The sequence below is a fragment of the Globicephala melas genome, chromosome 1 (genome assembly GCF_963455315.2).
Source record: "Globicephala melas chromosome 1, mGloMel1.2, whole genome shotgun sequence".
NCBI lineage: Eukaryota > Metazoa > Chordata > Mammalia > Artiodactyla > Delphinidae > Globicephala > Globicephala melas.
In genome coordinates, this window is record NC_083314.1 from 185,713,846 (window position 1) to 185,740,952 (window position 27,107).

The following is a 27,107-nucleotide window of genomic DNA, read 5'->3' on the forward strand; positions in this document are numbered from 1 at the left end:
AAGCGCTGTGCCCTCCCGTGCTACCCCAGCTCAGGGCACACACCTACGACGCCCACCATGGGCCTGGCCCATGGGACTGTGGCATGGGGCCAGGCCCAGTCACCCGAGACCAAGCCTTCGATGACCCTGCGGCCCAGATGGACCTGGGCCCGTCAACAGAGGCAGGCATGGGGGAGCCAGTGCTGTCCAGCACAGCCCTTCTCATCTCTTGCAAGTCTAAACTGATACACAGTGAAACAGGAGCCTGGGAGGCGGCTGGGTGGGGTCCCTGGATGCCCACCCAAAAGAGGAGTGGACGGGGAAAGTTGGAGAGTCTGGGTACTCTCCACGCTCATGCCATCTGAGAAGGGGCCCATGGGGCGTGCCCCTGGCTCCCTTCTGCCCCGTGAGCTGCTGGTCTGTGTAGGTGGGAGAAGATGCTTGGACCAGCAGTAAGCCCACCCCGGCACCAGCTGAAGGACCCCAGTAAGTGGGCCACGGCAGGGGGCTGTCCAGCCCTGACCGGGAAGCTGTGGGCCGTTGGCACAGCGCGGGCTACGGGCAGCAGCATCAGAACCGGGGCTCAGAATGGTGGGTCCCGGGGAGCTTCCCTGGTGGTCCAGCGGTTAAAACTCTGTGCTCCCCATGCAGGGCGCCTGGGTTCGATCCCTGGTCGATCCCTGGTCAGGGAACTAGATCCTACATGCCGCAACTAAAGGTCCCGGTGCAGCCAAATAAATAAATAAATATATTTTTTAAAAAAGAGGTGGGGCTTCCCTGGTGGCGCAGGGGTTGAGAGTCCGCCTGCCGACGCAGGGGACACGGGTTCGTGCCCCGGTCCGGGAAGATCCCACGTGCCACGGAGCGGCTGTTCCCGTGAGCCATGGCCGCTGAGCCTGCGTGTCCGGAGCCTGTGCTCCGCAATGGGAGAGGCCACAACAGTGAGAGGCCCGCGTACCACAAAAAAAAAAAAAAAAGAGGTAAAGAAAAAAAAGAAAGGTGGGTCCCACAGGAGACCCAGGCAGGGGCCCCGACAGCATCCTGCAGCTCCACGCCCCCTTCCCTGCCCAGTGGGCTCGCGATAACCACAAAGGCGACCGCACGACCTCAAGTTCAACCCTTTTTGTTCATACCACTTCCCCTCTGCGTGCAGTGGTAAGATCACAGATACTCTCCCTCCGGGACGGAAACGGAGACACTTTCACAAATCCGTGCGACCCAGCCCAGCCCAGCCCAGCTGGCCCGGAAGGGGCTCCAGCAGCCTCTACCTGCCATCAGAGCTGCTCTAGGCACTTGCTGACCGAACGAATGAACAGGCCACGGTCATCCTGGGTCTACAGGAAGCCGGGTGATGATGAGATTGGCCATTGCTGGTCCCCAGGGTGGGGCGGCGGCGGCAGCAGGGTGGACGCCAGCGGCCCCCTGCTGCCGACAGCTCCTGCAGGAAGGCGACGCTCCAAGGCCCGGAGCCGGGGTGGGGGGGGGCCGTGCCTCCCATCACGGACCCCTCCCACTCCCTGAAAGGCGATGAGCTGCAGCCTCGGCTGACTTACACCGAGACACCCATTTCGTTCGAGAGAAAAGATTATACCAGAGTCCTGCGTGTCCGCGGGGCTTCTCAGCTGGCCGGGCAGGGACACTGGTCTCCAGGTCCCCGGGCCTCTGGCTCTGCCTTGGGTTCCGTGTATGACTACAGACCCCCAGGCGGCAGGGAGACAGTCCCTCCCGGCTTACGCACCATCTTCATGGAGAGGCTGGGGGTACAAGGCTGCTCCCCGGGGAGCCCCTGGCCACTGTATGAGCCCAGTGACAGGTGCTAGTGGGTAAATGAGTCAGTAACGGAATAAGTGACAGAAGGGAGCCATGAGGACTCTAGCTGTGGCCCGCCCGGGGCTGCACCCTTTCCCAGGGCTGGGTTTCAGATGAAAAGCTCATGCCGTGGGTGGGAGAGGCCATGAAGCTTCCAGATGTGAGTGAACGGAGCCAGTGCCTGGGTCAGCCCGTGTAGACGGGCCGTACACCCCTCACCCCTCCTGGGTCCCCCACACACGGCATTACTCTTCCCATGGCCTTGCCTGGGGACACCCACCTGCAGGCACAAAGACACGTACCTGTTCCAACACACAATGCGAACAACAGCACACACACCCACTGTCACTCACACGCTCAGACACACGCACACAAACACACCTTCGGGCGCGCACAGGGCCAAGGGACCGCAGCTCTTTGTGGCTCTGCGCTCATGGCTCCTGTCCTCCACCCGCAGAGCTTGGCGACACCTGGACTCTGTCCAGCTGTCCATCCCAACCCTCTGCCCGCTGCTGGGTCTCCCACAGGGCAGGTGGTACCCGTGGCCCCCACGCCATCCACCTCCCCGGCAGGAAAAAGGCCCGGTGGGGAGCAGCTGAGCCCCAGCTCAACCTGCTCAACTAGCAGCCTGGTGACCGCTGGCCCCAGGGACTGGGCACACCTGGAAATGAGACCAGGTTCCCGGGGCTCAGGCCACAGGGGCCAGGCACAAGCTGCGGTCCCTTCCTTCCCTCTGCCCGGCCCACCACCATCGTGAGGGGCAACAGGACACCTCGAAGCCAGCTTTCTGTGAGCCCCTGACCCGCAGCTTGGCCGGCAGGAAACACTCCTGCCCCCACAGCCAAATGAGCAGCTTCCCAGGTGAGGATGCTCTTGTCCTGGGAGCAGGTGGTGGCAGCCCAACAGCCAGCCAGAGCCCAGGGAGCAAAGACAGCCTCCAGGGTACACTGAGCTCCTGCAGCCGGGGGCAGGGCCAGGCAGGTGGGGCAGCCCGCCCTAAGCCTCAGACAGCCCAAAGCCAGGGAGTGAGGGAAACCTGCACGTCTCTGGGGAGGGCCACTAGCTGACCAGACTCTCACCCACCCTCCTCCCCCTGGCTGTCGGTCCTGCCCAGCCAGTGGGCACTGGTCCCCAGAGCTTCTCCAGGATGGGCAGGCACCTGCCTCCGCGCCTGGGGCCGGCCCCAGCCCGTCGGCGCCTCCTGCCTGCCTCTGCTCACCCTGGATGGCGGCATCCCCTCCGGCCCCAGGTGCCGAGCAGGGCGACAGACAAGAGAATGCCCCGTGCATCCTCCACCACGGCAAAAGCCCCGCCAAGGCCCCCTGAAAAGGATGCACGACGCGCACCTACCGAGGCGAAGTGCTGCACGGGGTCACTGACGTACAGCATGGTGGGCGCACGGGGGTCTGCACACGCCGGGGAGCTGGCGTGCTGCGGGGCGAGGCATGGGGATGGGCGGCCGGGGAGCCGGGGGCAGGGGTGCGGCCGCCCGGCAGGGTGGACCCAGGCAGAGAGGCTCCGTGGCTAGGCGGGCAGAAGCACAGGACGCTGCAGAACATGTGGGCTGGCCGTGGGCACTTTGGCCCTCTCCATCTGCCTTGGTCCTGTCAACTAGCTGCATCTAACAACAAAACGGGCGGCCCACCCCTTTATTCCTCATGACTATTCATCAAAGTCCAGGGCAGGCCTCAGCTTGCCCACTGCTGGGTCGGACCGCACCAAGGCGGCTGCGCAGGGAGGGGGCGGCCGCGGGGCCATGGGCCACCTCTGCAGTGAGGCTGCGCCTGGCTCCTTCTGAGATGCTGCCTACGGGAGGCCCTGGGGGCCACAGGCCTCCACCCCAGAGCATCAGGGGGCCAGCCCGGGCCCTCAAGAGCTCGGGAGGCAGAGCCAGGCCACCGGGCAGGGAACAGATGGCGCTTCCGGCCCTGCGCCCAGGGTGGAGCGAATCTCACTCCTGCCTAGGGAATGTGGTGGCCCTCCAGGGCTGCTCCAAAGGGCTGAGCAGAGACGAGACGCACTCAGGGAGGTTTGCTGCCTGCGGAACCCCACAGGGAGCCTGGCAACGGAGTGAGCATCTGGGTGTGGCCCAACGCAGCCCAGAGCCCGCACCCCAGACGCTGCCCGGCCTGCCGCTGGCTGTGTCCCCACTGCTGCCGAGCCCCCGGAGTGAGAGGGAGGTGGTCCAGAAGGAGGACCGCTGGAGCCCCGCCCATCGCAGTGCATGGACGGCACTGCCCTCAGCGCTGCCAGGGGCTCAGAGATGGGGGCCTGCCTCCCCGGCGGCTTCGCGGTGCTCACAGCCACTCCCTTTCTGGAGGACCAACCACTGTAACTTAACCGTCTTTGACACCAAGTTGGCACAGGGGCTGGGATCATCCCTGGGAGATCAACCAGGCCCAGATCACGTGAAGGTGGATGTGAAGTTTCCAAGCCCCCAGAGCCCAGCTGCTTCCATCCCCCAAGGAGAGCTTAAAAACTCGCAAGGTGCCGAGAAGACGGCATGTAGACCCCGTCTCTCTCCCGGCCTGTCCTCGGCACATCCCGGGGAGCTGGGAGCAGCGGGGTTGCACAGAGGGAGGCCAGCCCGAGGAGCCCGTGACGTGTCCAGCCCCCCAGCTCCTCTGGCTGAGGGAAAGGGGGATCCCAGGCAGGGGACGTGCAGCCAGGCGCTGCCCCCAAGGGGCTGGGCCGGGAGCCCCCGGCTCAGGCTCTGGGCGCCTCGGCGGCTGCAGCCAAAAACACAGCTCAGCACATGCGGCCTGAGCCCCCGTGACTGCGTGCGGCCTGAGCCCCCGTGACTGCGTGCGGCCATCGCTGTTACTCCCAATGCACAGGTGTCCCCCACTCACAATGAGACATCAAGGTTTGGCGGGCAGACCGATGTTCAGGAAGGGCGTCTGCAGCGGGGCCCCGGCTGCAAGTTCTGGCCAGAGGCAGCGGCCGAGAGCCTTCCTAACGGGACGCCCGCAGGCGGGAAGGCCGGGGTGGGGTGGGGGAGGGGGGGAGGGGGGGAGACTGTCGGTCAGTGAGATCCCTGTGGGTGTTGCCAGGGCTTCTCCCAAGAGGGCCGGGGGGCTTGGCAGGTGGCTGGATGGAGGGACACACAGGCAGGTAGGAGAGGAGGGGGAGGGCCTGGGCTCAAGCACAGGGCGTTGCACAACATGGGGTAAAATTCGAGTTGATCAGAAGCGACGCTGTCTGGGTGGGCCTGACCTAATCAGGGCAACCTCCTCCTGATGGCCTCAGGAGCAAACCGCCAGGCTGTGGAGTGCCCACGTGGCAGGGTGCGGCGGGCGGCCTCTAGAAGCCGAGAACAGTGGCCCTGGGCCAATGGCCAGTGAGAACCTGAAACTGAGCTCTGCCAACAACCAGGGCCTGGAAGAGGTCCCGGCCTCAGACAAGATGGCAGAGTCCTCACTGATACTTTGAGTACAGCCTGGTGAGACCCTGAGCAGGGGGCCCAGTGGGGACACGCAGGACTCCCGACCCACAGAAGCCGTGAGACAACAAACAGGTGCTGCTTTAAGCCCCTCCGTTGGCGGTGACGTGTCACGCAGCACAGCTGAGTAATGCAGCAGGGGAGCGAGCAGGCAGGCAAAGACCTTGGGCAGAAGACGGCCAGGGCTCCGCGGGACCCTGGACGGCTGGCGCGGCCGAAGGGCAGCCTTGGCCTCGGTCTGCACTCGGGCTCAGGCCTGCAGGGCACAAGGCAGGGCCCAGGAGGGGCTGGCCACACGTGTGCCCAGACTGGAGGCTGCCCACAGGGAGGCAGGGTCAGGTCGGGAAGACCTCCTCTCTTGAGCCCTGCTGGAAGCACTGAAGGCCCAGGTGCCACGCCCCACCCACACTGCGGGGGCACCTGCGGCCTGAGAACCAGCACGGTCCCCACAGCGTGAGCCTGGGCCAGACTGGGATTCCCAGCGTGGACGAGAGCACGTTTCCAGCTCTCAAAGTGCCGGAGCTCCGGCACCTGCCCCAGAGCATCACCCACTTCCTGCACATTTATCCAAAATCCTGGCCATCCTGGGACAGGGAAGGGGGAGCCGGGGCCCCTGTCCCCAGGAACTCTTCCTGGCTTAGTCCTCAGCTGCCAGCGCTGCCCTCCCAAGTCACCCCGCCGGGCCCGCGGCACCTGCTCTTCTGAGTTTAACCTACCGGGACTCCACCCCACGGACTACTTCCGCAGGACTCGCGGCAGCAGGGCAGGGGGGATATTTTCTTGCACGGCCCACCTGCGCGGGAAGGGGTGAGTCACCAGAAGGGCACCAGTGATGTGTCAACTCCAGGTCAAACTCCTCACACCACCTGCGGACACCCACAGGCAGGTGGCTCTGTGATCCGGTGGCTGGCGGGGCTCACCGTCCCCGAGCTCCGGCCCTACGTCCTCGGGGCGGCAGGCCCTCCCTCAGCCCACCGGATCCCTCTGGGGGCTGGCTCTGTTCCCTGACAATGCCTGCTCCAGGGAGTGTACTACCGGACTGCGCCCTCCTTGCTCCCAGGCCTGGGGAGAAACGCCCCCTCCCCAGGCCAGGAAGGCCTGTCCTGCGTGACCGCTGGGGTCTCAAGGTCCCGAGTGGCTGCAGGTTCTAACCCTGGTGTCTGTCCCCTGCGTAGCTCACTGGGCACCTGGGGAGGGGCCGGCAGGGCTCCAGGGTGGATCAGCCCCCAGACACAGCCCCCTCTACGGCCCAGGCGCCCACAACAGCTGTCACCGGAGAAAGGCGCCGGGAGAGGCGGGAAGGGATGCAGGGAGGGGGCAGGCATGGGCAGCCAGGGTGGCAGGAGGTGCTCAGACTCCGGGAGGATGGGCGGGAGAGACAGGGAAGGGATGGTCAGGGAGGAGAGCCCGCCAGCCTCAACCTCAACCAGCCCCATCCTCAACCGAGCTCCCCTTTCCTCCATCTCAACCTTTCGAGCATCGTCACAGCTGGCCAGAACCCTGCCCCCTTCCATTTTATTGGAGGCTTTCGGGATCCCAGTGCCCCCATCAGGGATCGAACCCAGGCCCCTCGGCGGTGAAAGCACCAAGTCCTAACCACTGGACCGGCAAGGAAGTCCCCCTGCCCCCGTTTTGTCCTGAGGGACACTGAGAATCAGAAAGCCTGGATGGCCCAAAGCCCAGGCCCAGACCAGCACGGGGTGCATACGGCCGCTGCCTGCTCGGGACCCCATGAGTGCTCACCATGGGGGGCTTCATCCTGTCCATGCTCCTCTCAGACTGTGAGGGCCTCCAGGGCCAGGGGAGACCCTACAAGGTTCCCCTTGTCACCACACCCGCCGGGGGCCCAGGGGTCACCTCCCACCTCGTGTCCTCTGGGCAGCCCTCATTTCGAGCCCACAGGAGGCCGGGTGTTCCCCTCTCTCCCCTTGCAGGAGTTGGGGGCCTATTTTATAGGTGCCTGTCATGGGTGAGCCGCCGGGGGTCTACAGGGACAGCTAGAACTGGAGGCCACCACACAGAGCAGGAGCTCCACCAAAGGGCCCCAAGGTGGACCTGGGGCACCGGGTCCTTCCCTGGCACAGCAGGCTCTGGGGCTGGAAGCAGCTGCTCCCGGGCCCTCCCTGGCTCCACTGTTCTGGGTTCCAGGGGGAACAGCTCTCTTAAACTCAGCCCATGTCCCTGGTCTCAGCATCACGTCTAGTGTTTGTCATGCGTTCCTACAGGTCAGGCACCATCAGTCTTCCTCGCAACCTTGGCTTAGATCCTCACTGGTCCATTCTACAGACAAGAAAACTGAGGCCCAGAGGGTCAAATAACTCTCCAAGCAAAGAAGAGGCAGGGGTGGGATCTGACCTCCGAGCCCCCGACGCCCTTTGCACCATCTCGGCCCTGTGGTGCGGTGGACCCTGGCTGCAACGACCTCAGGGAGCTCAGTGTCCCCACCAAGAATCTGTGCTCTGGGACTCCTCCAAGGCCGAGGGGCCAAGTGCTCCCACAGGGGCCCTTCTCCTTCTCCTTTAACTGCCCGACTCGGCTTCCTCAGCTGCCCAGCATGGGAGGAGGGTGGTCCGAGGCCCCACAGGGCTGGCGGAGCCTCTGCTGGGACCCCATACGGCCTGTCACCCCAGGTCCCCAAGTGAGGGCACCGAGGCTCAGAGACATGGGGACTCGAACCCGGGACAGACTGGCTCCTCGGGCGAGGCCCCTCCCACTCCGCCTGTTCCCACCGGCCACTGAAGCAGCGGTTAAGGGCGTCCCGGGGGTCCGCAACGGCCTGTTTCCTGACAGGGCCGGGGTGCTGCTCAGGAACCTGCAGGTCCGGCAGGAAGTAATCTGCTTGGTCACCAAGGCAACCGAGCAGGGTGGAGACCCAAGGCCCCGAGACCACAGTGTGTGCCACCCGCAAGGACCAGTGTCCCCCGAGGCGACGGCTGTGCCTGCCTCGGCCTCAGCCTTTTCCTGGATGAGCCCCACGACCCGGTTGGGGGGGTGGCCCCAGAGCCCGGGGCTGGGGTACGGGCACCCTTCATCTCAGAGGACAGCGGCCAGAGGGAGCGGCATGGGGGCCCGTGTGTGTATGCGTGTGTGTGCACGAGTGCGTGCACGCGTTCACATGGGCCTGAATCGTGACTACAGGGCGGGTGGCGAGTGCGAACTTTTGACTCTGCAGCTGCTGCTTTCTTGACCTGGAGCCTGGCCTGGGGAGCACTTGACCTGTTACCAGCCTGGAGGAGGGGCTACCTCCCTCCCCGCTGAGCCCCAGGCTTTCCCTGACGAGGGACCTGCTGGTGGGTGGGAATGGAGCCACGGGGGTGGGGCTGAGGCACTCAGGAGTCCCCACCCGCACCCCAGCATCACCAGGTCGCCCTCAGCAGCACAGCGTCTGCCGGGGCTGTTTTCTGGCCAGAGGGTCAGGTCTTCTCAGCCTCCAGTCTGGACTTTAAGACAACACCACCCAGTTCAACTCTGTGGGGCTTCCTGCCTGCACCCTGGACTCCGTGGGCCCCTGCTCCAGGCCTCTGGACGCATCAGGCAGAGGCCCTTCTGCAAGGCAGCTAGGCAGTGGGCTCTGCAGCCAGCTGCCCAGCTGTCCAGCTGTGTCTCTGAGCCTCGCCTTTCCCTCTGGGCTGCGCTGGGCTACATGAGGGTGAGGGCTGGGCTACACGATGTCAGGCAGGGGTCAGGATGTGGCGTTCGGAGGGGGCCTGGCTCCCCACACCTACCCCTGCCCCCAGCCAGGGCCAGCGTGGTTCTGGGCACCCCCACCTCTGGGAACCTGCAGGACTTTTACTAAGAGGCGTGGCGCTAGCTGAGAGACTCGGCCCTCTTGTTGGCAGAGGTGAGAGGCCCCATCCTGGTTACCCCACGGCTGGTGGGAGGGGTGTCCTGCCCTCCCTGGCCCAGACCTTCTCAGCATCAGGCATCCTCCCTGGAGGGGGGGCATCCCACCCCACAGGAGCCCAGAGCTGGTCCGCTCCTGACACTGGGTCGTTGGGGTCTCCTGGGCCTACTGCCCTCCAGGGGGTGAGCTGGGCAGCTGGGAGGAGGGGAGGTGGAGGCTTCTGCAACTACAGAGACAGGCCTCTTAGGAGACCGCATTCAGAGGCCCTCCCTCCCTGGAGCCTGGGGGCAGCTCCTGTCCCTCCCCAGAGTGGATGTAGGGTGAGTGTCTGACAATTTGCCTTTTTTTTTTTTTTTTTGCGGTACGCGGGCCTCTCACTGTTGTGGCCTCTCCCATTGCGGAGCACAGGCTCCAGACGCGCAGGCTCAGCGGCCATGGCTCACGGGCCCAGCCGCCCCGCGGCATGTGGGATCCTCCCGGACCGGGGCACGAACCCGCGTCCCCTGCATCGGCAGGCGGGCTCTCAACCACTGCGCCACCAGGGAAGCCCTGCCTGACAATTTGCTTTTTGATTGTAAAGTAAGTGCCTGACATTAGGCTGTGGATGGGTGAGGCGCCCACTTCAAAGACATGCACCTCGACAGCTATACAACTATAGGTCAAGAGCCCAGCTGCCTCATCCCCGAAGGCTCCCGTTCAGAAAGCCCTGGGTGACCAGATAATGGACCTTGGAGTGACCCCACTTCTCCCTTTCACAGTTTAATTCCACTGTTATGTTTTAAATTCACCAATAACGAATCAACCCCCCAAACCCTAGGCACCCCATCCTCAGCCCCAATAAAGGCAGAGCCCTGGGTCTCCTCTCTCTCTCTCTCTTTCTCTCCCCCGCCACCCCACCCCGCAGTGCAGGTAGCAGGGCTCAGGTGAACACCCCAGGCATCCTAGCCCAGAGCATCACTATTGACAGGTTGAGACCCACCCAAGACAGTGGCGCCAGGACACTAATGTCCAGGAGGGGCGACTGGGACCATGAAAGGTCAGGACCCTTGGCCCCTGTGGAGATGTTGGCAGACAGGAAATGGTCCAAAGGGACAGGGCAGCACTACCTGGCCCCGCCCAGGCCCAGCATCTGCCTCGGTTTCCTCACCTGTAAAATGGGACTATAACAGGCAGATGTTTCTGCTCTGATGGTGTTCTGAGCAGAGGCAGGAGGCCTGGGCTGGGCAGGCAGATTCCTCAGGTCCACTCTGAGAGGATCCTCAGAAGCAAGGATGTCACAGGGAGCTCACTGCCCCCCAGACCCCCACCTGCCCCAGTTGCGACTACCCGAGCAGGTGCCTTCTCCTCGCCCCATGCGGGCCAGCGGGCCCTGGGCCAGCCCAGCATCCGAGACGGACACTGACGTAGGACGTAGGGACCCTTCCTCATCCCCCACCCCCTTGACCCTGACTCGTTCCCACGACCGGAGCCCCCATGGTCTCCACTGTTCACCAGATGCCTTGGACGGGTGTGTGTTGGGGTGAGGGCTCCGATCTGGAAGGGGGCTTTAGGGAGAGGGGCCCAGACTCTGAGCGCCCCCCCCCCCCCGCCTCCAGAGTTCCCAGCTCCGTCTCCCTCCTGCACCCTGGCCCTGGCCTGGTGTGGTGCCCCAAGGCCACTGTGCTGGGCTGTGGGGGCCAGCGGCCATCCAGTGAGCCGCCATCCAGGGGGCCCCCATCTGGGGAGCTGCAAGCGGCAGATCCAGGTGCCTCCCTCACGCACTTAGCCAAGGTCCCACAACAAGTCCCCGTCTGAAGGAGCTGCACAGCAAGCCTGTGGGCAGGACGGAGCAGCCCCGGGTCCTGCAGAGGCTGTCCCAAGGAGGTGACCACAGGGGGCGCTGGGGACGGCAGGCGTCGCTGGGCCTCCCCGGGGCCAGGGGTTCTCATACACCCTCTTGTGTCTCTCCTGCCCCCCACCTCCTGGCCCACCAGTGCCTGGCAGTGGGCGGCCAGGGAGAGAGACAGGAGTGTGGCCACCACCCGGTTATCACAACCCTCCTCCAGCGTGGCAAGGCCTGAGACACCGCAGGGCTGGCGGCTGTCAGGGCCTCAGGTGCCCCTGCATCCCCCACCCAGCCCCCCTCCTCTGGAAACAGCAGCTCCAGCTTCCTTCGGGGCGCTCTTCCCCATAAGTCAGTGCGGCTGGTGGGCAGAGCCCACACCACTCCACTCCATCCTGATCCTGTTTCAGGGGACCCAGGCCATCAGAGGCACAGGGATGGCTCAGCGATAGGCATTCAGAGGTAGGCATGCTGGACTCTGGGCAAAGAGGGGTCCTTCCCCACAGGGAGGGGGATGATGATGGAGCCTTTCCCATGAGAGGAGACGCTGCCTAAGAACAAAGCCACCACGGGGGAAGCAGAGCAAGAGACAGAGAGGCAGCTGTTGGAACACCTGGATCCAGCCATGCCTGAAGGCCTTCCTACACCTGGACTGACAGTTACATGAGCTGATACATCTTCCACTTTGCCATCTGAAATGTGCTGACAAACCCAGAGAGGAAGCCGTACACCCGAGAGCCTGTTTCCTGGTTCTGCAGGCTCCCAGGACAGGACAGTCCACATTTACTGCCCCCACCCCGAGTCCTCCGCAGAGGGCAGCCCACTCACCATGACAGAAGTGGTCATGCCCTGCAGGTGGAAGACATCCATGCTGGCCTCCGCACCGCCCACCACCTCATCATTCCCCTGGCCCGACTGGGGAAGGTCGAAGTAGGTGCTGTCCGGCTCCCTAGACAGAAGAGGGAAACAGAACAGAGAGCACAGCCATCAGCCCAGATGGCCCAGGCCTGGAGCTCAAGGCCAGCCCGCAGCTCCCGGGGGGGGCCTCCCTCTCCCACCTCCACGGATTCCTTCAGCCCCTTGTCTCCTCCACTCCTTCCCTGACCCTCAGCCCCTGTGGCCTCCGGCCCCCTTACCCTACCAGCCTCTCCAGGGCTGGTGTGAGTGCCAGGCTGGCGTGGCCACACACAGGCTTTGTCCCCTGGACCCAACCCCTCTGGAGGGCTGGTCAGAGGAAGAAGCCCAGACATTGGACCCTGCATCCCCAGGAGAAAGCCCAAGGCAGCAGCTCCCTGTCCAGCCCCCGAGTCCATCGCAGCCCCCGAGTCCAGCAGGCTCAGACGAGGTACTCACAGAGAGCTCCAGAGGTGCTGGAACGTGGCCCCCTCGTCGGTGGCGGTGGACTGCGACATCTTCCCACTCCCGGCCGAGGGCAGCTCGCTCTGCCAGGAGGAAAGGACAAGAGTGCGGGTTGGGAGGGCATCCTCTGCGCTCCTCAACCAGCATCCTCGGGCACAGGTGGTAGGCGGGGCCGACAATGACCACCCGAGGACACCCTGGCGTGCTAACCAGGCACACGCCCTTCACCCAGCCCCTCCCTTCATCCTGCCCTCTCTGGGGGTGGGAGCCGAGGCCTGGGGGTGGGCAGCCTGGCTTCAGACCCGGCTGGGGGCCTGGGCAGCAGGAGCTTCTCAAAGCCGCCACCCGTGAAATGGGGGTGACAGCAGCATCCCCTCATGGGGCTGCTGCAGGGCCCCTTGGGAGCACGAATTTCAAGTCTCTACTAGATAAGTCAGAAAGAGAAAGACAAATACCATATGAAATCACTTACATGTGGACTCTAAAAAAAAAATGACACAAATGAACTTATATACGAAACCAAAACAAACTCACATAGAGAACAGACTTGTGGTTGCCCAGGGGGAGGGGGCTGGGGGAGGGATGGAGTGGGAGTTTAGAGTGAGCAGCTACAAACTAGTATGTATAAACAGGTGAACAACAAGGTCCTACTGTACAGCACAGGGAATTATACTCAATATCCTGTGATAAACTGTAATGGAAAAGAATATGAAAAAGAATGCATACACGTGTGTAACTGAGTCACTTTGCTGTACAGCAGAGATTAACACTACTTTGTACTTCAACTACACTTCAATAAAAAATAAATTAAAAAATAAAAACAAAACAAAAAAATAAAGTCTCTGCTGTGCCCGGGTCATAATTACACTGGAACACGCGTGGTCATTATTATTACGAACTGTATCTCTAGGTTTGGCCTGGGGGGTGGCTCAAGCCAGGTTTGGGGGCTCCTGAGGCCCCAGCAGCTGGCGACGCTTAGATCCCAGGTGCCCCCTGGGAGGGGCGTGTGCAGGGCACACCGGAGGCTGGAGCTGAGGCCCTGGTACGAGCCTGGCTGTGCCCGATTGCTGCAGGCTGGGCGGCCTTTCACCTCTGATGTGGGATCCTTGCGTACGGCCTGGACACAAAAGCAGCGTCAACCCCACGAGGCAGCCGCCAAGGCCGAGGCCGAGAAGCTTCTGTCACTGGAGGGGTCACTGCACGAGTGGCCCCCCTTCAAGGAGATGCCCAGGGCTTGGGGCATCCTGACTCAGTGCCCGCTGGCCTTTGTCCCCACTGTCACCCCTCCTGAGGGCCTCCATGCCCACCCGAAACAGCCACCCAGGAGGAGGTGGCGGTGACCACACCGGGCACATCTTGAACCCTTATCCTACGGTAGGGGGGAGGGGCAGGGAAACCAGAGCCCACCCTGCCCACTGCCCCCACCCAGGCCAAGGTGATGTCTCCCCTGGGCCAGCCTCCAGGCTCTTGGCAAGGGGCCACGGGAATCAGCTTGGCCACCGCCTGGCAGGGCCCAAGCGGGCAGGCCCGGGCCCAAGCGGGCAGGCCCGGACCTGCCCACGGCCGTCGGGGGAGGGAGGGTGCGGCCTGCAACCTTTTGGACAGACTTCGTCTGTTCCCAGGCGGTGGGCCCCGAGAGAGGCCGGTGGCCTGTTCCCGGGGCTGCCACGTGCCAGGCCGCCGTCCCTGGAGCAGCGGCACGAGCTGGGAGGGGCCGGGCGGGGCCGAGCGAGGATGGCCGGGACAAAGAGCTTGGAAAGTGCTGGCCACAGACCAACTCTCCAGCAGGCTCGGAGGCCACTCCACCCACTCTCAGGAGACCAGGGCTCAGAGAGGTTATGTGACATGCCGAGGTCACACAGCATAGCTGTAAGTGCAGGGACACCCAAGTGGTTTTCTCAGAATTGGAAATTAACGTAGTCATGCCTCCTCCCCCCTTCACCTCAAACCCTCAGCACACAATCCACAGGATTTTAACAAGGGGCGGGTCAGCGCTCACTTGCATGCCTCCTGTGCTGGGGAGATCACTCCTATCCTGGGCTGAGCTATCCAAAACCCAGCAGAGCTGAGTAAGGCGTGGAGCTGGCCATGTGGTAACGCAGAACGGGGTGGACTTGGTAGGAAGCAGAACATGCCGGCCGGAGCAGGTCACTGTGCCGAAGCTGGGCGGAAACGCACCCTCACCCACTCTCCAAGGCTGGTCCTTTTTGGATGAGCAGAGATTAGTCAGAGGGGCCTCTTGGTGTGGGCAGGGTGTACCAACACGAGGCTCAACTGGCCCAGGCCATTTGGTCCCACCCCCTTCATTTTGCTAATGGACCATCTAAGCCCAGAGACAGACAATGCCTTGACTAACATCACACAGCAAGTGGACGGCAAGATCCTGTCCCTGGTCACGGCAGCACCATTCGCAACAGTGGAAAGGTGGAAGCGGCCCGAAGGTGCATCAACGGATGAACAAATAAACAAAGCCTGGTCGGTCCACACGCTGGAATATTACTCCATCATGAAAAGCAATGATCGCGCACACCGGCCATGTCACTATGAACCTCGGAACATCATGCTGAGTGAAAGAGCCACGTGCTATACGAGTCCATTTATGAGATGTCCGGAACAGCTGAGTCCACAGAGGCGAGAGGCAGACTGGCGGTTGCAGGGGCTGGGGGCAGGGCATGGGGGGAGACTGCTGGAGTAAGACAGGGGCGATGGTTGCCCGACACTGTGAATGAGCTAAACGCCACTGGAGGGTTTGCTGTAAAGGGGTTAGCTTTATGTTACGTGAATTTCACCTCAATAAAGCTGCATGGAAGTTAAAGACAGTTTCTCCGAAAGCCCAGCCCCAGTTCTCAGCAGCCCCTGCCGCCCAGCATCTGGGGAGGCAAGTCAGCACTGGGAATCTCCCCGAGGCCCCCTCCCTCCCCTGGCTCCCACACCTCCCTCCCCACAGAACAGCCGGGAGGGGGGACAGAGGCCCGCACTCTGGGGGACACAACCAGCATTTTCACCCCACCCCCTGCTTCACCCCAAGCTGCCGGGGTCAGAGGCGCCTGCACCACACAGGCCGGCTCTGGCTCGGTGACAGACCTGCAGGTGCCCGGCCCTCTGGGGACGCGGTGGAGGGGGGGGTGTCCTACACCCACCCCACCAGCCCTCACCACCAGGACTGAAGGCGGAGACTGCTCAGCCTTACTGATGCAAGGGGTGGTCCCGGGTCACCAAACTCCACTGCCTTCAGCAGATCCTGCTGCCTCTGCCCCCAGTACACCCTCAGACCCAGGACTCTGTGTCTGCTTTTAGCCAACACCCCAGGACTCACAGTGACTCTAGGACAGACCTCCCCGCCCGCCGCGGGGCGGGGAGAGCAACACACAGGTTCACCTCACCCACTGAGGGGCCCCTTTGGCTGTGTCCACCCGAGGACGGCACCAGCCTCTGACGGTGACTCCCACACAGGTTCTCCATCGGCAAAACGGGTCCAGAAACCTGCCCTGCCCAGAGGGCCTGGAGGACTTGACCCAGGAAGCCATGCAGCGCCCATACCTCCAACTTCCCTGGAAAACTCTGCAGAGCAGGCTGCACTGGGCTATGAGTGACAGAGCCGCAGACCTGGTTCCTGCAGGCGCCAGGGAGCACCCGCCTGGGCCGGAGCTGGGCGTGAGGAAGCAGCACAACTGATGTCCGGCCTCAGGCTGCCCCCCGCAACTGGAACCTCCCCCAGAGCTCCATGGGCCCAGCCCTCTCTCCCCTAGGGCAGGGACAGTATATTCCCTTTACTCACTAGCAGCATTTCGGCCAAGGTGGCCAAGGTTTGCAGAGGTGAGAAAAAGAAAGCAATTCTAAAATCACTTCCTGCAAATTAAATCCAGTTTCCCCGACATGCACTTCAAATTTGGAAATGTGCTCACAGTGGAAACTGCTTTTGCAAACGACGCGAATCATTTAAAAAATCGCGTGTATGAGGGGAGAGACTGACTTTCGATGACACCTCTTCAGGTGGCATTAATGATGCCACGACGTGCACATGCACGGTGGACAGCTTTGCTTTTCCATGAAGTTGCTCTGGGAAAAAAAATGCAGCCTGTTGCACCAGGAGGGGTCCAGTCCTGGTCAGGGCCGGTCTCCAAGGGAGACGTGGGTGTGAGAAGGTGGGGTACGGTGCTGGTGGGGGCTGGACTCAAGCAATCCCTGAGCCCCAGCCCACAGGGAACTGCCGAGTCAGAGGCAGCCCGAGAAGGGCAACGTGTGGCCCCTTCTCACAGCAGCTGGGCCGGGGCTCAGGCACCTCCGACCTGCCCCAGCTCCCCGTGGGCTGGGGCCACCAACACCAGTTCACCTCAAGGAATTTCCAGCAAAAATTTTTGACCCTGGAGAGGCGGGGCAGGGGCTGTGTGGGCCACACTCAACTCAAGCTGGAGTGGAGACACAGCCCCACCCCCCACTGACTTTGGGTGGCTCGGGGATGCCCCGAGGTCTCTGAGAGCCCCCCAGGGAGGGGATGCAGTCCCACATCCTGCAGCGCACCACGGCAGAGGTTCCAGCCCAGAGGTCCGGTGCCGCAGGGGAGAAGCGGGCCAGCTGCTGCCGGGGCCCCAGGCCCCCACACTGCCCTGTCGGGCAGGAACCGCCACCCCGGGGCAGGCGCTCAGAGGCCCAAGCTACCAAGGGTCCCGGCTGGGACTCGAGCCGCAGCCCAGACAGCTGGAGACCTTGCCCCACAAGCGAGTGCAGACCTTCTGCCCCAGGCTGGTGGGAGCTGGAGGCCCCGGGGGGCAGCAGCTGTTCTTTGGCCGGCTCTGCTCGACCCTCTGACCTCGTCCTCCACAAATCCCGGCGAGAGCTGCAGCCTGCCGTGGGCTCCTGGCCCTGTTCCCACAGGTCCCCTTCTGCCCCCGGCCCTGTCCCCACGCACCCCAGCCAGGGCGGCCTCCACGCTCAGCTTTGGTCCACCGTCCACTCCCCACCCCATCCTTGTCCTGCCAGGCCAGGCTTCCTCCAGGAAGCCACTGTCCTCCCCGACTCCAGGTCAGGACGCCCCTTAGCTTGCCCCCCCATCACCTGGCAGGTGGCAGAGCACAGACAGCCCTTCAGCTACGTGGCCCCCACGGGCAGCCCCATTGGTTGGGCAGGACTTTGAGGCCTCTGGTTTCCCTGTCCCCTGGGCCCACCCCTGCCCAGGGCCCCGAAACCAGCTTCCGTAAACTGGGGTCCTTGTGATCCTCCCAGAAGGGACACCCCATCCACAGAGGGAGGCCCCCACCCACCTGCAAGAGCCCTGGTCCAGAGTGGACGCCTGGCCCGCGTGCAGAGAAGGACAGCTTGGGGCACACGCCCCTCCTCCACGGCCATCTGGATGCCAGCTTTGGGGGAGGGCGTGCGGCCCCATTCAGTTTAGTGGGGAAAGACCCGAAGAACTCCACCCTGCCACCCACCCCGAAACAATCCATCTTGATGGTCCTCAGTCACATACTGGTTATTCCGGTGGGTCCGTCCCCGGTTATTTCAGTAAACAATGGCGGATTGAAATCCAAGGGGCAGATAAACCTACACCATCTCAGGAGGGACCCTTCCCATCCCCTGTGGCCTTGTCTTGAGGGGACAGCAGAACGTCCCAGCGTCCAGAAGTCCCCCTACCTGGGCAGAGGGGTCAGGCGGCCATCACACAGGGTCACAGGAGGCAGGAGGCCCTGCTGTGACATGGCGCTGTCCCCGGGCGGCGGCCCAGCCGAATTCCAGCAGGACACCCGGCGCCCAGCCTCCTGGGCCCTTGGAGCTGAGGGGCCTCTGTGACCTCAGCCAACCCCGGGAACGGGAGGCCCTCGCCCGGTGGGGCTGGGGCAGGAGTCCCCCCTGGAATGGTGGCCAGGAGCGTGTCACCCTCAGAGAGCAAAGGACAGTGGCATCTTCACCTGCCCCTCCCGCCCGCGCCCGGCCACGTGGCCACGGAAGCCTGCGCAGCCTCTGTCCTCGCTGGCCCTGCAGGGGCTGGGGTGGGGTTAGGACAGGACCCTCGGCCAGGGCGGCACCTGGGTCTCCTGCGGAGAGACTGGGCCTGCGGGGCCTGGGAGGAGGGCACGGCCGAGGCCAACGTCACCCTTGGTGGGGGGGGGGGGCTCCCTGCTCCCCCTCTGCCTGCTCAGGGGAAGCCCCGCACTGATGGTGAGAGACAAATTTAGCCTCCCCACCCTGGGGCAGGGTGCGCTTGTGAAATACGAAAACAGCTGGAGGTGCCCGATTAAGCCGCCCTCTCTCCCTCCTGGGCTGGGGCCCGTGGGGAGGCGGGGGACGCAGAGCCTGGGAGCGGCCCCAGGAATCCCCCAGCCCTGCTGCCTCTTACCTCGGTCCCGGTCCCGCAGCCAGGCCAGGGGCAGGGATGGCCTCCCTCCGGCACCTGGGCCCGGCCTGGAGCACCGTGGGGTTGCCCAGCAGTTTCTGTTTGAATCTGACGGTTGGTCTAGCACCCACGTGGGGCAGGGAGCTGGGTGGCGGCCCTCTAACCACGTGGGCCTCACGTACTTCTGGAAGGAAATGGCTGACCAATCCCCCAGGGCTGCCAGGCTCCAGACCTTTGCTGGGAGGGGCTCTCGGCCGAGCTAAGGGTTGGGGACCCAGTGGCGCATGCCCCCACGCCCCCTCACCCTACCACTGCCACGCCCAGCTTCCTGGTGGAGGAACTCATGCGGCCAAACCAAACAAAAAAACGCTGGAGCACGGCTGAGCCGCACCATGTCCCAGTAGGGCAGTGCACCACGCAGCTCATTTCACTGACCGACGTGGAGCCGTGCACAGAGAGGTTAGGTCACCCACCCAAGGGCACACAGCTGGTCAGAGCAGGGAGTCCAACCCGGCAGCTAGCTCTAACGTCCTTGTTCTTGACCTTGCCCTCTACCTGGCCTCTCTAGGAGGTGAGCAAAGGAGGTCCAGCCCCTCTCCGGCCTGCCTTCTCACCACACGCCGCTGGGAAGTCCCTGGTCCACCCCTACTTCTTCACCCACACAATGAGGCCCTACCCACATCCGGTCCCCGCCCCCCCGCCCCCCATCCCGGCCTCCACCCCCAACAAGTGCAGGTCAGACCTGGACACAGGCTTCCTGTCCCTTGGTTTTCTGCTCTGCAGCTCCGCCCTGCCTGCCACACTCCCGGCCACCCCCCCTCTCCCCCTCCATCCACATAGCCCACCTCTGCACCTCTGCCACTCTGCTCTGTAGCTGTGTGACCCCTGGACCGGTGTCTTGCCCATTCTGAGCCTGTTTCCTGTGATGTGTGGAAAAAGCCAAAGCACTCAGCAGGGCGTTGATACAGGCACAGATTGGAGCTCGAGAGACGGGAGTGAGTTGCAATTGACCAGTGGTTACTGAGGATCAGGGTAGCAGCGGAGGAAGAAGAATAAACCTGCCCTGGTCCCAGGGGCAGCAGAGGGCAGAGGCCAGGTCTGTCCCTGGTTCAGCTGCAGGGACCTCCCCATCAGTGGTCTCTCTAAGACCGAGGCACCTGCAGAAGGATGAGTGGGACCCAGCACTCCATGGCAGCAGAAACCCAGGGGTAAGAGACAACCCACCCGCTAGAGGCAAAATAATGGATTCCTACTGGGGCCGGAAGCTGGCACAGTGCCCCTGAGCTTGGAGATGCCGCGATCCCACCTGCGTCACCATGTGGGGAGGCTTCCACGGCAGCACCCAGCCACCTGTTGGGGGGGCCTGACTGGAGGAGTGAGAGCAGAAGTGAGGGTGTCGGTGAGGGAGGTTCAGACCAGCATGGGGCACAGGAAGGGGACCCAGGAGGCGGGCAGCTGCAGGGCTGGGAGCCTCATGAGGCTGGAGAGGAAGAGACGCTTGACGGTAGAGCAGGTGTCTGAGCTTTCAGCCATGGCGCGTTCCAAGTGAGCGCCAAGGGTGGCCAGGATTGGACAGAGGAGTGGCTGGGCACATCCTGGACTTCTCCGTCTCACTGCCCACCTCCAACCCCGCCTCCACAGGGATCTAGAATCCGGCACTCCCACCCACAAGGCCACCCTAGTCCCAGATCCCCTCAGCCCCCCACCCCCGCCCCCGTAAGGGCAGCAGCCTCTCAGCCAGGCTCCCCGCTTCTGCCTCAGCAGATGGACCAACAGTGGCCAGATGTAGGTGAGGTCATACGCCCCACCCCTGTACCCCCCACCCGGTGGAAGAAGTCAACTACGCGATGACAGACTGTAGCTATGACATAAGGTGTCATAACTCTGAGAACCGGCCTCAGGGAGCTCCCTGGTGGTCCAGTGGTTAAGCCTCCGCGATTCCACTACAGGGGGCACAGGTTCGATCCCTGTTTGGGGAGCTAAGATCCCGCATGCCGTGCAGTGCAGCCAAGACAAAAACACAAACAGACAGAACTGGCCTCAAAGAAATGGGAACGAACTGACCCTGGAACTAAAGACTAGCTGTACTTAAATCAATCAGGATGACGCTGGTCAGACCACCGCATGACCAATTGCAAGGTGACCGTCAGAGCTGACTGTGCTGCTTCTGCATGGAGCCCCTCCCTCCGTCTACAAAAGCTCTCAGCCCCGGTTGTCAGTTGGGGGCGGTGGGTGGGAGTCAGCCCTTGGGGGATTCGGAGGACATGGAGCCCTTGCTCCGAAATAAAGCAACCTCTCCTTTCCACCGGCCTGGCCCCTTTTTGGCTTTTGAGCGGCGAGCAGCCAGACCCCGCTTTCGGTAACACTCTCACCCACCCGGCTGCCAGGCACCCCTGCCGTTTCCGTCCGTCTCCTCCAAGGCTCCCCTCCTCCCCTCTTGAGGGTCCCACCTCTACATGCCAGTGCGCCATGCTCTGTCCTCCAGAATCTTCTCTTCCCCGGACAAGCATCTGTGCTCCTTCAACCATGCCCTGCACGGTCATTCCCAAACCATTGGCCCCGCCTGGCCACCCTTCTCCAGACTCCTCCACATTCCTTGACGGGAACCCACTCAGCTGTGTCCCCGCCCTGTGTAGAATCCTTGCCTCCTACCCTGGGGTCCTCACTATGGGCCCAGGACGCACTAATTTCCTGAACTCTCTACCCATCCCCACTCAGCTCCCCGCCCCCGCCCCGGCCACTGGGGCCGTGATTTTTTTTTCGAGCTCCATCTGACTCATGAGTTCCACTCCTCTCTGGTTCTGAAGTCAGCTGACCTCTGACGTGACTTCAGCCAAGTTGCCATGGCATTGGTCCATCCATCGCTCACTCACTCCAGGAACATCTGTCCCAGAGAGCCACCTCTGTGCCGCCTGCCTCCCTATCTCCCACGTGCCCCCATCCCATCCCCTGGGCCTGGGGCTCTTTCCGATAACGACACCCAGCATCTATCGTGTGCTCACGCAGTGCCAACCCCAGCCTGGAGTCCTCTGTATTCCTTGATTTCAGTCTTCAAAGTAACCCCGAGACAAAGGCACTGCTGCGTCCCACGTTCCAGATGTTCTTACAGAAGCGCAGAGAGAGGGGACCGCTTGCCCATGATTTCAGTCTTCAAAGTAACCCTGAGACAAAAGCACTGCTGCGTCCCATGTTCCAGATGTTCTTACAGAAGCGCAGAGAGAGGGGACCGCTTGCCCAGGGCCACTCAGCTCAGAAGTGCCAAGGCTGGATTTGAGCCCCACTCTGGTGAGGATCCACTTAACCCCTTCCCACCAGGCAGCCCCACCCTCCGGGGGCCTCTCTTGGGAGGCAGAGAAGAGAACCAGCCTTTCCCCCCCCAGTGTGAAGGGCACCCTGAGCGGTGTGGACAGGCCCAGGGTCAGCCCAAGGGTAAATGAAGGTCCACATGAGTTGTCATTTTCGGTTTCACAAGCTGGGAGAAGGGGCACCGATGCGGCAGAGCTCAGCCCAGGACAGGCCCTGATGGCCCTTCAGGTCAGGGGGCGGCAGGAATAGCCAGGTGGGCTGGAGAGGGGACAGGATGCCCAGAGGCCTTGGCCACAGGAAGGGCGCTGGACCTGCAGCCGTGGGCCTCGGGGAGCGAAGAGGGGGGCTCGGCTCCCAGAGGGATGCAGTGGGATTTGGGTGAGGAAGGTCACCCGGGGGGCACATCGTGGGCTTGGCGAACCCAGAGGCTGGTGGTCAGCGAGGCAGGCCTCGGCTGGGTCCTGGTGAGGCGGTGGGGGGCATGGGCCGCAGGGACGCAAGAGGGGGCAGGAAGGGATGAGGACCGCCCCGCCAAGCCGATCCGCGTCGGGTTAAGGCACTTCTGAGCTCAGCCCTCAACCGGCTGCAGACTCAGGCGCCTTCAGCCACCCTCCAGCTGCGTGCACGGTCAGGCCTCTGTCTTCTCATCCGGAGAAGAGGGAAGTCACACCCACCATGCAGGGCTGACCTACACAGAAGCCTCTAGCAGGACTCCCGGGGTGGCTTGGGCTGCAAACGCGGCTCCTGTCTGACCTCTGGAGCCTTTGGAAATCTGCTATCAGTTGTGTCAGTCCAACCCTCATCCCCCTTTCCACTCAAGCTCCAGAGGCTACTTCCTGAACCAGCCACTGGCGTCCAGCCCCTGCCAGCACCATTGACACACACGCACACGTGCGGGCACACACGTGTGTACACACCCGCACACGCACATGTGCAGGCACACACGTGTGCACACACCTGCACGCGCACACGTGCAGGCACACACGTGTACACACCTGCACGCGCACACACTCCGCCTTCATCACGGTGAATCCCCCACCCCAGCCCCTCCGCTCAAGTATGTGGCCCCAGGGCTTCCCTGGTGGCGCAGTGGTTGAGAGTCCGCCTGCCGATGCAGGGGACACGGGGTCGTGCCCCGGTCCGGGAAGATCCCACGTGCCGCGGAGCGGCTGGGCCCGTGAGCCATGGCCACTGCGCCTGCGCGTCCGGAGCCTGTGCTCCGCAACGGGAGAGGCCACAACAGTGAGAGGCCCGCGTACCGCAAAAAAAAAAAAAAAAAAGTATGTGGCCCCAGAGGCTCCCTGGGCGCCCCGCCGCGTAGGTGGGACTGCAGTGGCCGGCGGGCAGCACAGGGAGCCGTCTCCTGCTGCCCAGGTCTCGGTGATGCCTGGGAGGCAGCCGGGTGAGGGCCAGGGTGGCCAGGGCGGGCTCCGGGGCCCCCGGTGGGTGAGGAAAGCCGTTCTGGGCTGGCCCCGCGGGGCTGAGGAACGGTGGCCCCCAGCCGGGACAAGCCTGGCCATGTGGCCAGGGCAGGGCCTCTTTGGCAGGAAGTGGAGAGAGTTCCGGTGGGTCCAAGGGGCGGCGGCACCAGAGTGACTTCTGTTCCAGCCCCCCCTCACCCCCGGGCCATGCAAATTGCCCCGCACCCCCCTGGGGGCAGATGGCAGTGCCACACAGCAGTGGCTTCTCCAGCTTGCCCGAGTCCCATCAGGGGACCCACAGGCATGGCCTCCCCGCTATGGCCCATCTGCCACCGCTGCCCCCAGGACACCCTGTTTCCAAGCGCCGGGTGGGAGCCAGTAGGGAGGGGCCTCTGCACCCCTGGGTGGCCCCAGGGAGCCCCAACTGGCACCTGAAAGAGGAGGGCCAGCCCGAGCCAAGCCTACCTTGGCGGAGCCTGGGCCCTGGAGGGTCTGTGAGGAGGGGGACAGCCGGGAGGCCCTCGGCTAGGCAGGTGGTGGCGGCAGCGTCCCGGTCGCCTAGGCGATGACTTTGGAGCCCTGGAAGCAGCGTGGCGGGCCTGGAGCCTCGGGGCAGACGGGGCGGAGCGTGGCCAGGAGCCCTGGGGCCAGCGGCCAGCCTGTGTCCCCTGCTCCGGATGGATGCCACGCCCTCTGCACAGTGACCCAGAGGCAGCCCCGCCCGCGGGGAGTAGAGCTGGAGGCGTGGAAGCCGGAGGGGAGCCGCCGACTCCACTGTGTCTGTGTCCTTTTCTTCTCCTCCTCTTTGTCGAAACTCAGAAACACACTCAGAAGCAGAGAGACTGGTGCAATGAATCCACTGATCTGTCCCCTGGCCCCAACATCAGTCTGTCCACCAGCCAAAGCCAATTCTACAAATTCTATCATTTCACCTGTGGTACATCAGTAGATGCTTCAAACGGACAAGGACCCATCTATGTCGACATCAGGTCCAACCATGAAATTGCTGATATTCAGCTCCTTCTCTCCTACCAACACACACACACACACACACACACACACACACACACACACACAGAGTAAATTCAGATAATTCAACAGAATACACAGCCACAATACCACATTCTGAATTTCCAGGACCTGTTTTTAACTGCTGGCCAGAAGAACTTGGAGGACACAGGTTTGGCAGACTAATCCATGTCATACACACTGTCCCTTCCCTCCCCCACGGCGGGCAGCAGCGCAGAAGGCTTAGCCCAGCTCTGGGCGGACACGGTAAGGGGGACATTGCAGGTGGGATTAAGGACCTGGAGATGGCAGCCCCTAGGTTATCTGGGTGGGCCCAGGGTCACCAGCAAGGGTCCTCACAGAGGCAGGCAGGACGCTGGGGAGGAGAGAAGGTGCTGAGCTGTGGCTCTGCAGAGGGAGAACGGGGCCGCGAGCCAAGGAACGCGGGCGCCTCTAGAAGCCAGAAAAGGCAAGAAACAGATTCTGCCCTGGAGCCTCCGGAAGGAGGCAGCCCCGCCAGCACCCGGACTTCAGTCCAGTGAGACTGATCTCAGCCATCTGGCCCCCAGAACAGAGGAAAACAAGTCCGTGGTGCTGTAAGCCACTGAGTTTGTGGTAATTTGTTACAGCAGCCGTAGGAAACGGATACAGTCTCACGTAACACAAATTTGGGAAGCATCATTTGCAGGGATCTTCCCATTTCCCGGGGCCCCTGGAACGGGCATTAGTGCCGCATTAAGTCCGAGGAGAAACCCCTGAGGTGTAAGACGCTTTTGCAGAATAGCAGCCCTGGGCTGGACAGAAAGGCGGTGACTGAAGACACGGCCAGCACGGGAGCCAAAGCCCTCGCCCTTCCGGGACGTCACACACACCCGTGCAGCCGTGAGGCGTTATGACCACACAGCGAGAGTGAGTACTGGGGGGAGGCAGGTGTTTCCTGGTCCTGGCAAAAGAGGCGGAGAAGCCAGAGGGATGCCAAGGCTCCCCCTGCCCCCACCCCGGGCTCTGCCAGCCACCCCCAGCCAGCTGATGGCCACAGTGGGCAGGTCTTCGTTGAAGCCAAGCCCCTACTGCCCATTCTCAAGCCGAGACGGATGCATCTCACCATCCTGAGCTCCGGTGGGGTGACCTCCTGGCCCACCCTTCCCCCTCCCCTCCCCCTCCCCCATGGAGACAGGAAAGTCCTGAGTTCCGGGAGGCTGGGGCCCCACCCTCAGGACTGGGACGGGTGACAAACTCTGCTCTTCCTCAGCAGAAACAAGGATGTCAGAGACCAAAGATGGGTGGGTGACCCTTGAGTGACGGTCACAGCTGGACCTCTGGCCATCAGTTCTGGGTAGGGCATTCAACAAGGAGTTCAACCAGTATTTCGTACCCCTTCTCCCAACATGAGGCACGACTAGAAAGGTCCTCCTTGCCAAGGCCGGAACCCAGGGTCAGCCCAGGTGTGAGCACCAGGGCAAGGCCTCTGCTCATCACCACGGAGAGGAGGGCGGGAGCCTTGCAGCTACCAGCTCGTTTCACTTCCCTTCTGCAGCCAGAACAGATGGCCGCGCGGCATCTGTTCATTCTCGCACAGTTCTGTGGCTCAGGAGTCGGAGTCCAAAAAGAGAGAGTCTTATGAGACTGAAGTCAAGGTGCTGGCGGGGTTGTCCCTTCTGGAGACTCCAGGACAACATCTGTGTCCTTGCTTCTTCACCTTCTAGAAGCCGCCTGCATTCCTCGGCTCCGGGCCCCTCCCCCCATCTTGAACTGCCGCTCTCCACCCTCTGCCTCCATCCCATCTTCTCTCTGGCTCCAGCCCTCCGGCCTCCCTCTCAGAGGGACTTTGTGATGACACTGGGCCACCCAGATTCCCCAGGGTCGTCATCCCCCATCTCCAGTCCTGGATTTAATCCCATCCGTTTCCCTGTGAAGTAAGTCACAGGTTCTGGGGATCAGGACCTTTGGGGGGCCATTCTTCTGCCTTCCATAAATGTCCTTCATTCCAAGACACATCCTGGGGGCCCGCTGTGCGGGGTTAGCTAAAACTGCTCTGCGCCTTTAAGCAGAAACCCCTGCTCCCTGCAGGGTGGCGGCTGTGTGGTTGGGGGGCGGGGGCAGCAGAGGGGCGTTCGAGGCCCGCCCCACACCCCTCCCACCTCCCTCCAGCTCTTAACCTTTCCCAGCAGCCCCTCCCCGTACAAGGATAAGTTCCCAAAAATGTGTCTGAAAGTCGACAGTAGCCGGATCTCCGTGAACCCTCGCTGCCCCACCTGACACGTGACTCCCCGCGCACGCACGGAGCCCTGGACCTGGCACTTGACAAACACGAACCATTTAGCCATCACGTCAACCCAGGAGAAAGACTGCCATCTCCGTTTTACAGATGAGGCCACTGGTGCACAGAGAGGCTGAGGAACCTATCCAACGTCACACAGCACAGCTGGGCCTAAAACCCATTAGGAAATAAACATCTGACTAAACTACCCATTTCAGATGCGTCCCGCGCAACGCGCACTTGCCGTGTTTCCTGGGATGCGCTTGTTTTTCAGGACTGAACCACCATCGCAGGCGCAGGGGACTCCAGGAGCAGTTTGACCAAACTTCTGACTCACCTGCTGTGTGTCCCGCAACCTTCTCCCCGCCGCCCATGTTAGTTTCCAAATGCTGGCAGGACGGGCTTGGAGAAGCTGCTGCCCCAAAGCTGCCCAGAGGTCCTGCCATCTCAGCTCCGGGCACAGCCCATCCTGGTCCCGGTGCTCAAGACCCGTCCCCGCCTGTGGCCGTGAACAAAGGACGCTCTG

General features: G+C 62.8%; 1 protein-coding gene across 4 annotated transcripts in view; it reads right to left on the minus strand.

Annotated features, from left to right (window-relative positions):
• TP73 (tumor protein p73) overlaps positions 1-12,308 on the minus strand; it is a 45,998-nt gene extending 33,690 nt beyond the window's left edge. For 3 of the 4 annotated variants that reach the window (XM_060289540.2, XM_030880709.3, XM_030880707.3), the window contains exons 1-2: positions 12,250-12,308; positions 11,725-11,845 (exon numbers count right to left, since the gene is read on the minus strand). In XM_060289540.2, coding sequence (XP_060145523.1) covers positions 11,725-11,845; positions 12,250-12,308 — 180 coding nt within the window. The remainder of the gene's footprint in view (positions 1-11,724; positions 11,846-12,249) is intronic. The other variant, XM_070046826.1, reaches the window with a different exon arrangement.
• Positions 12,309-27,107: the final 14,799 nt, after the last annotated feature.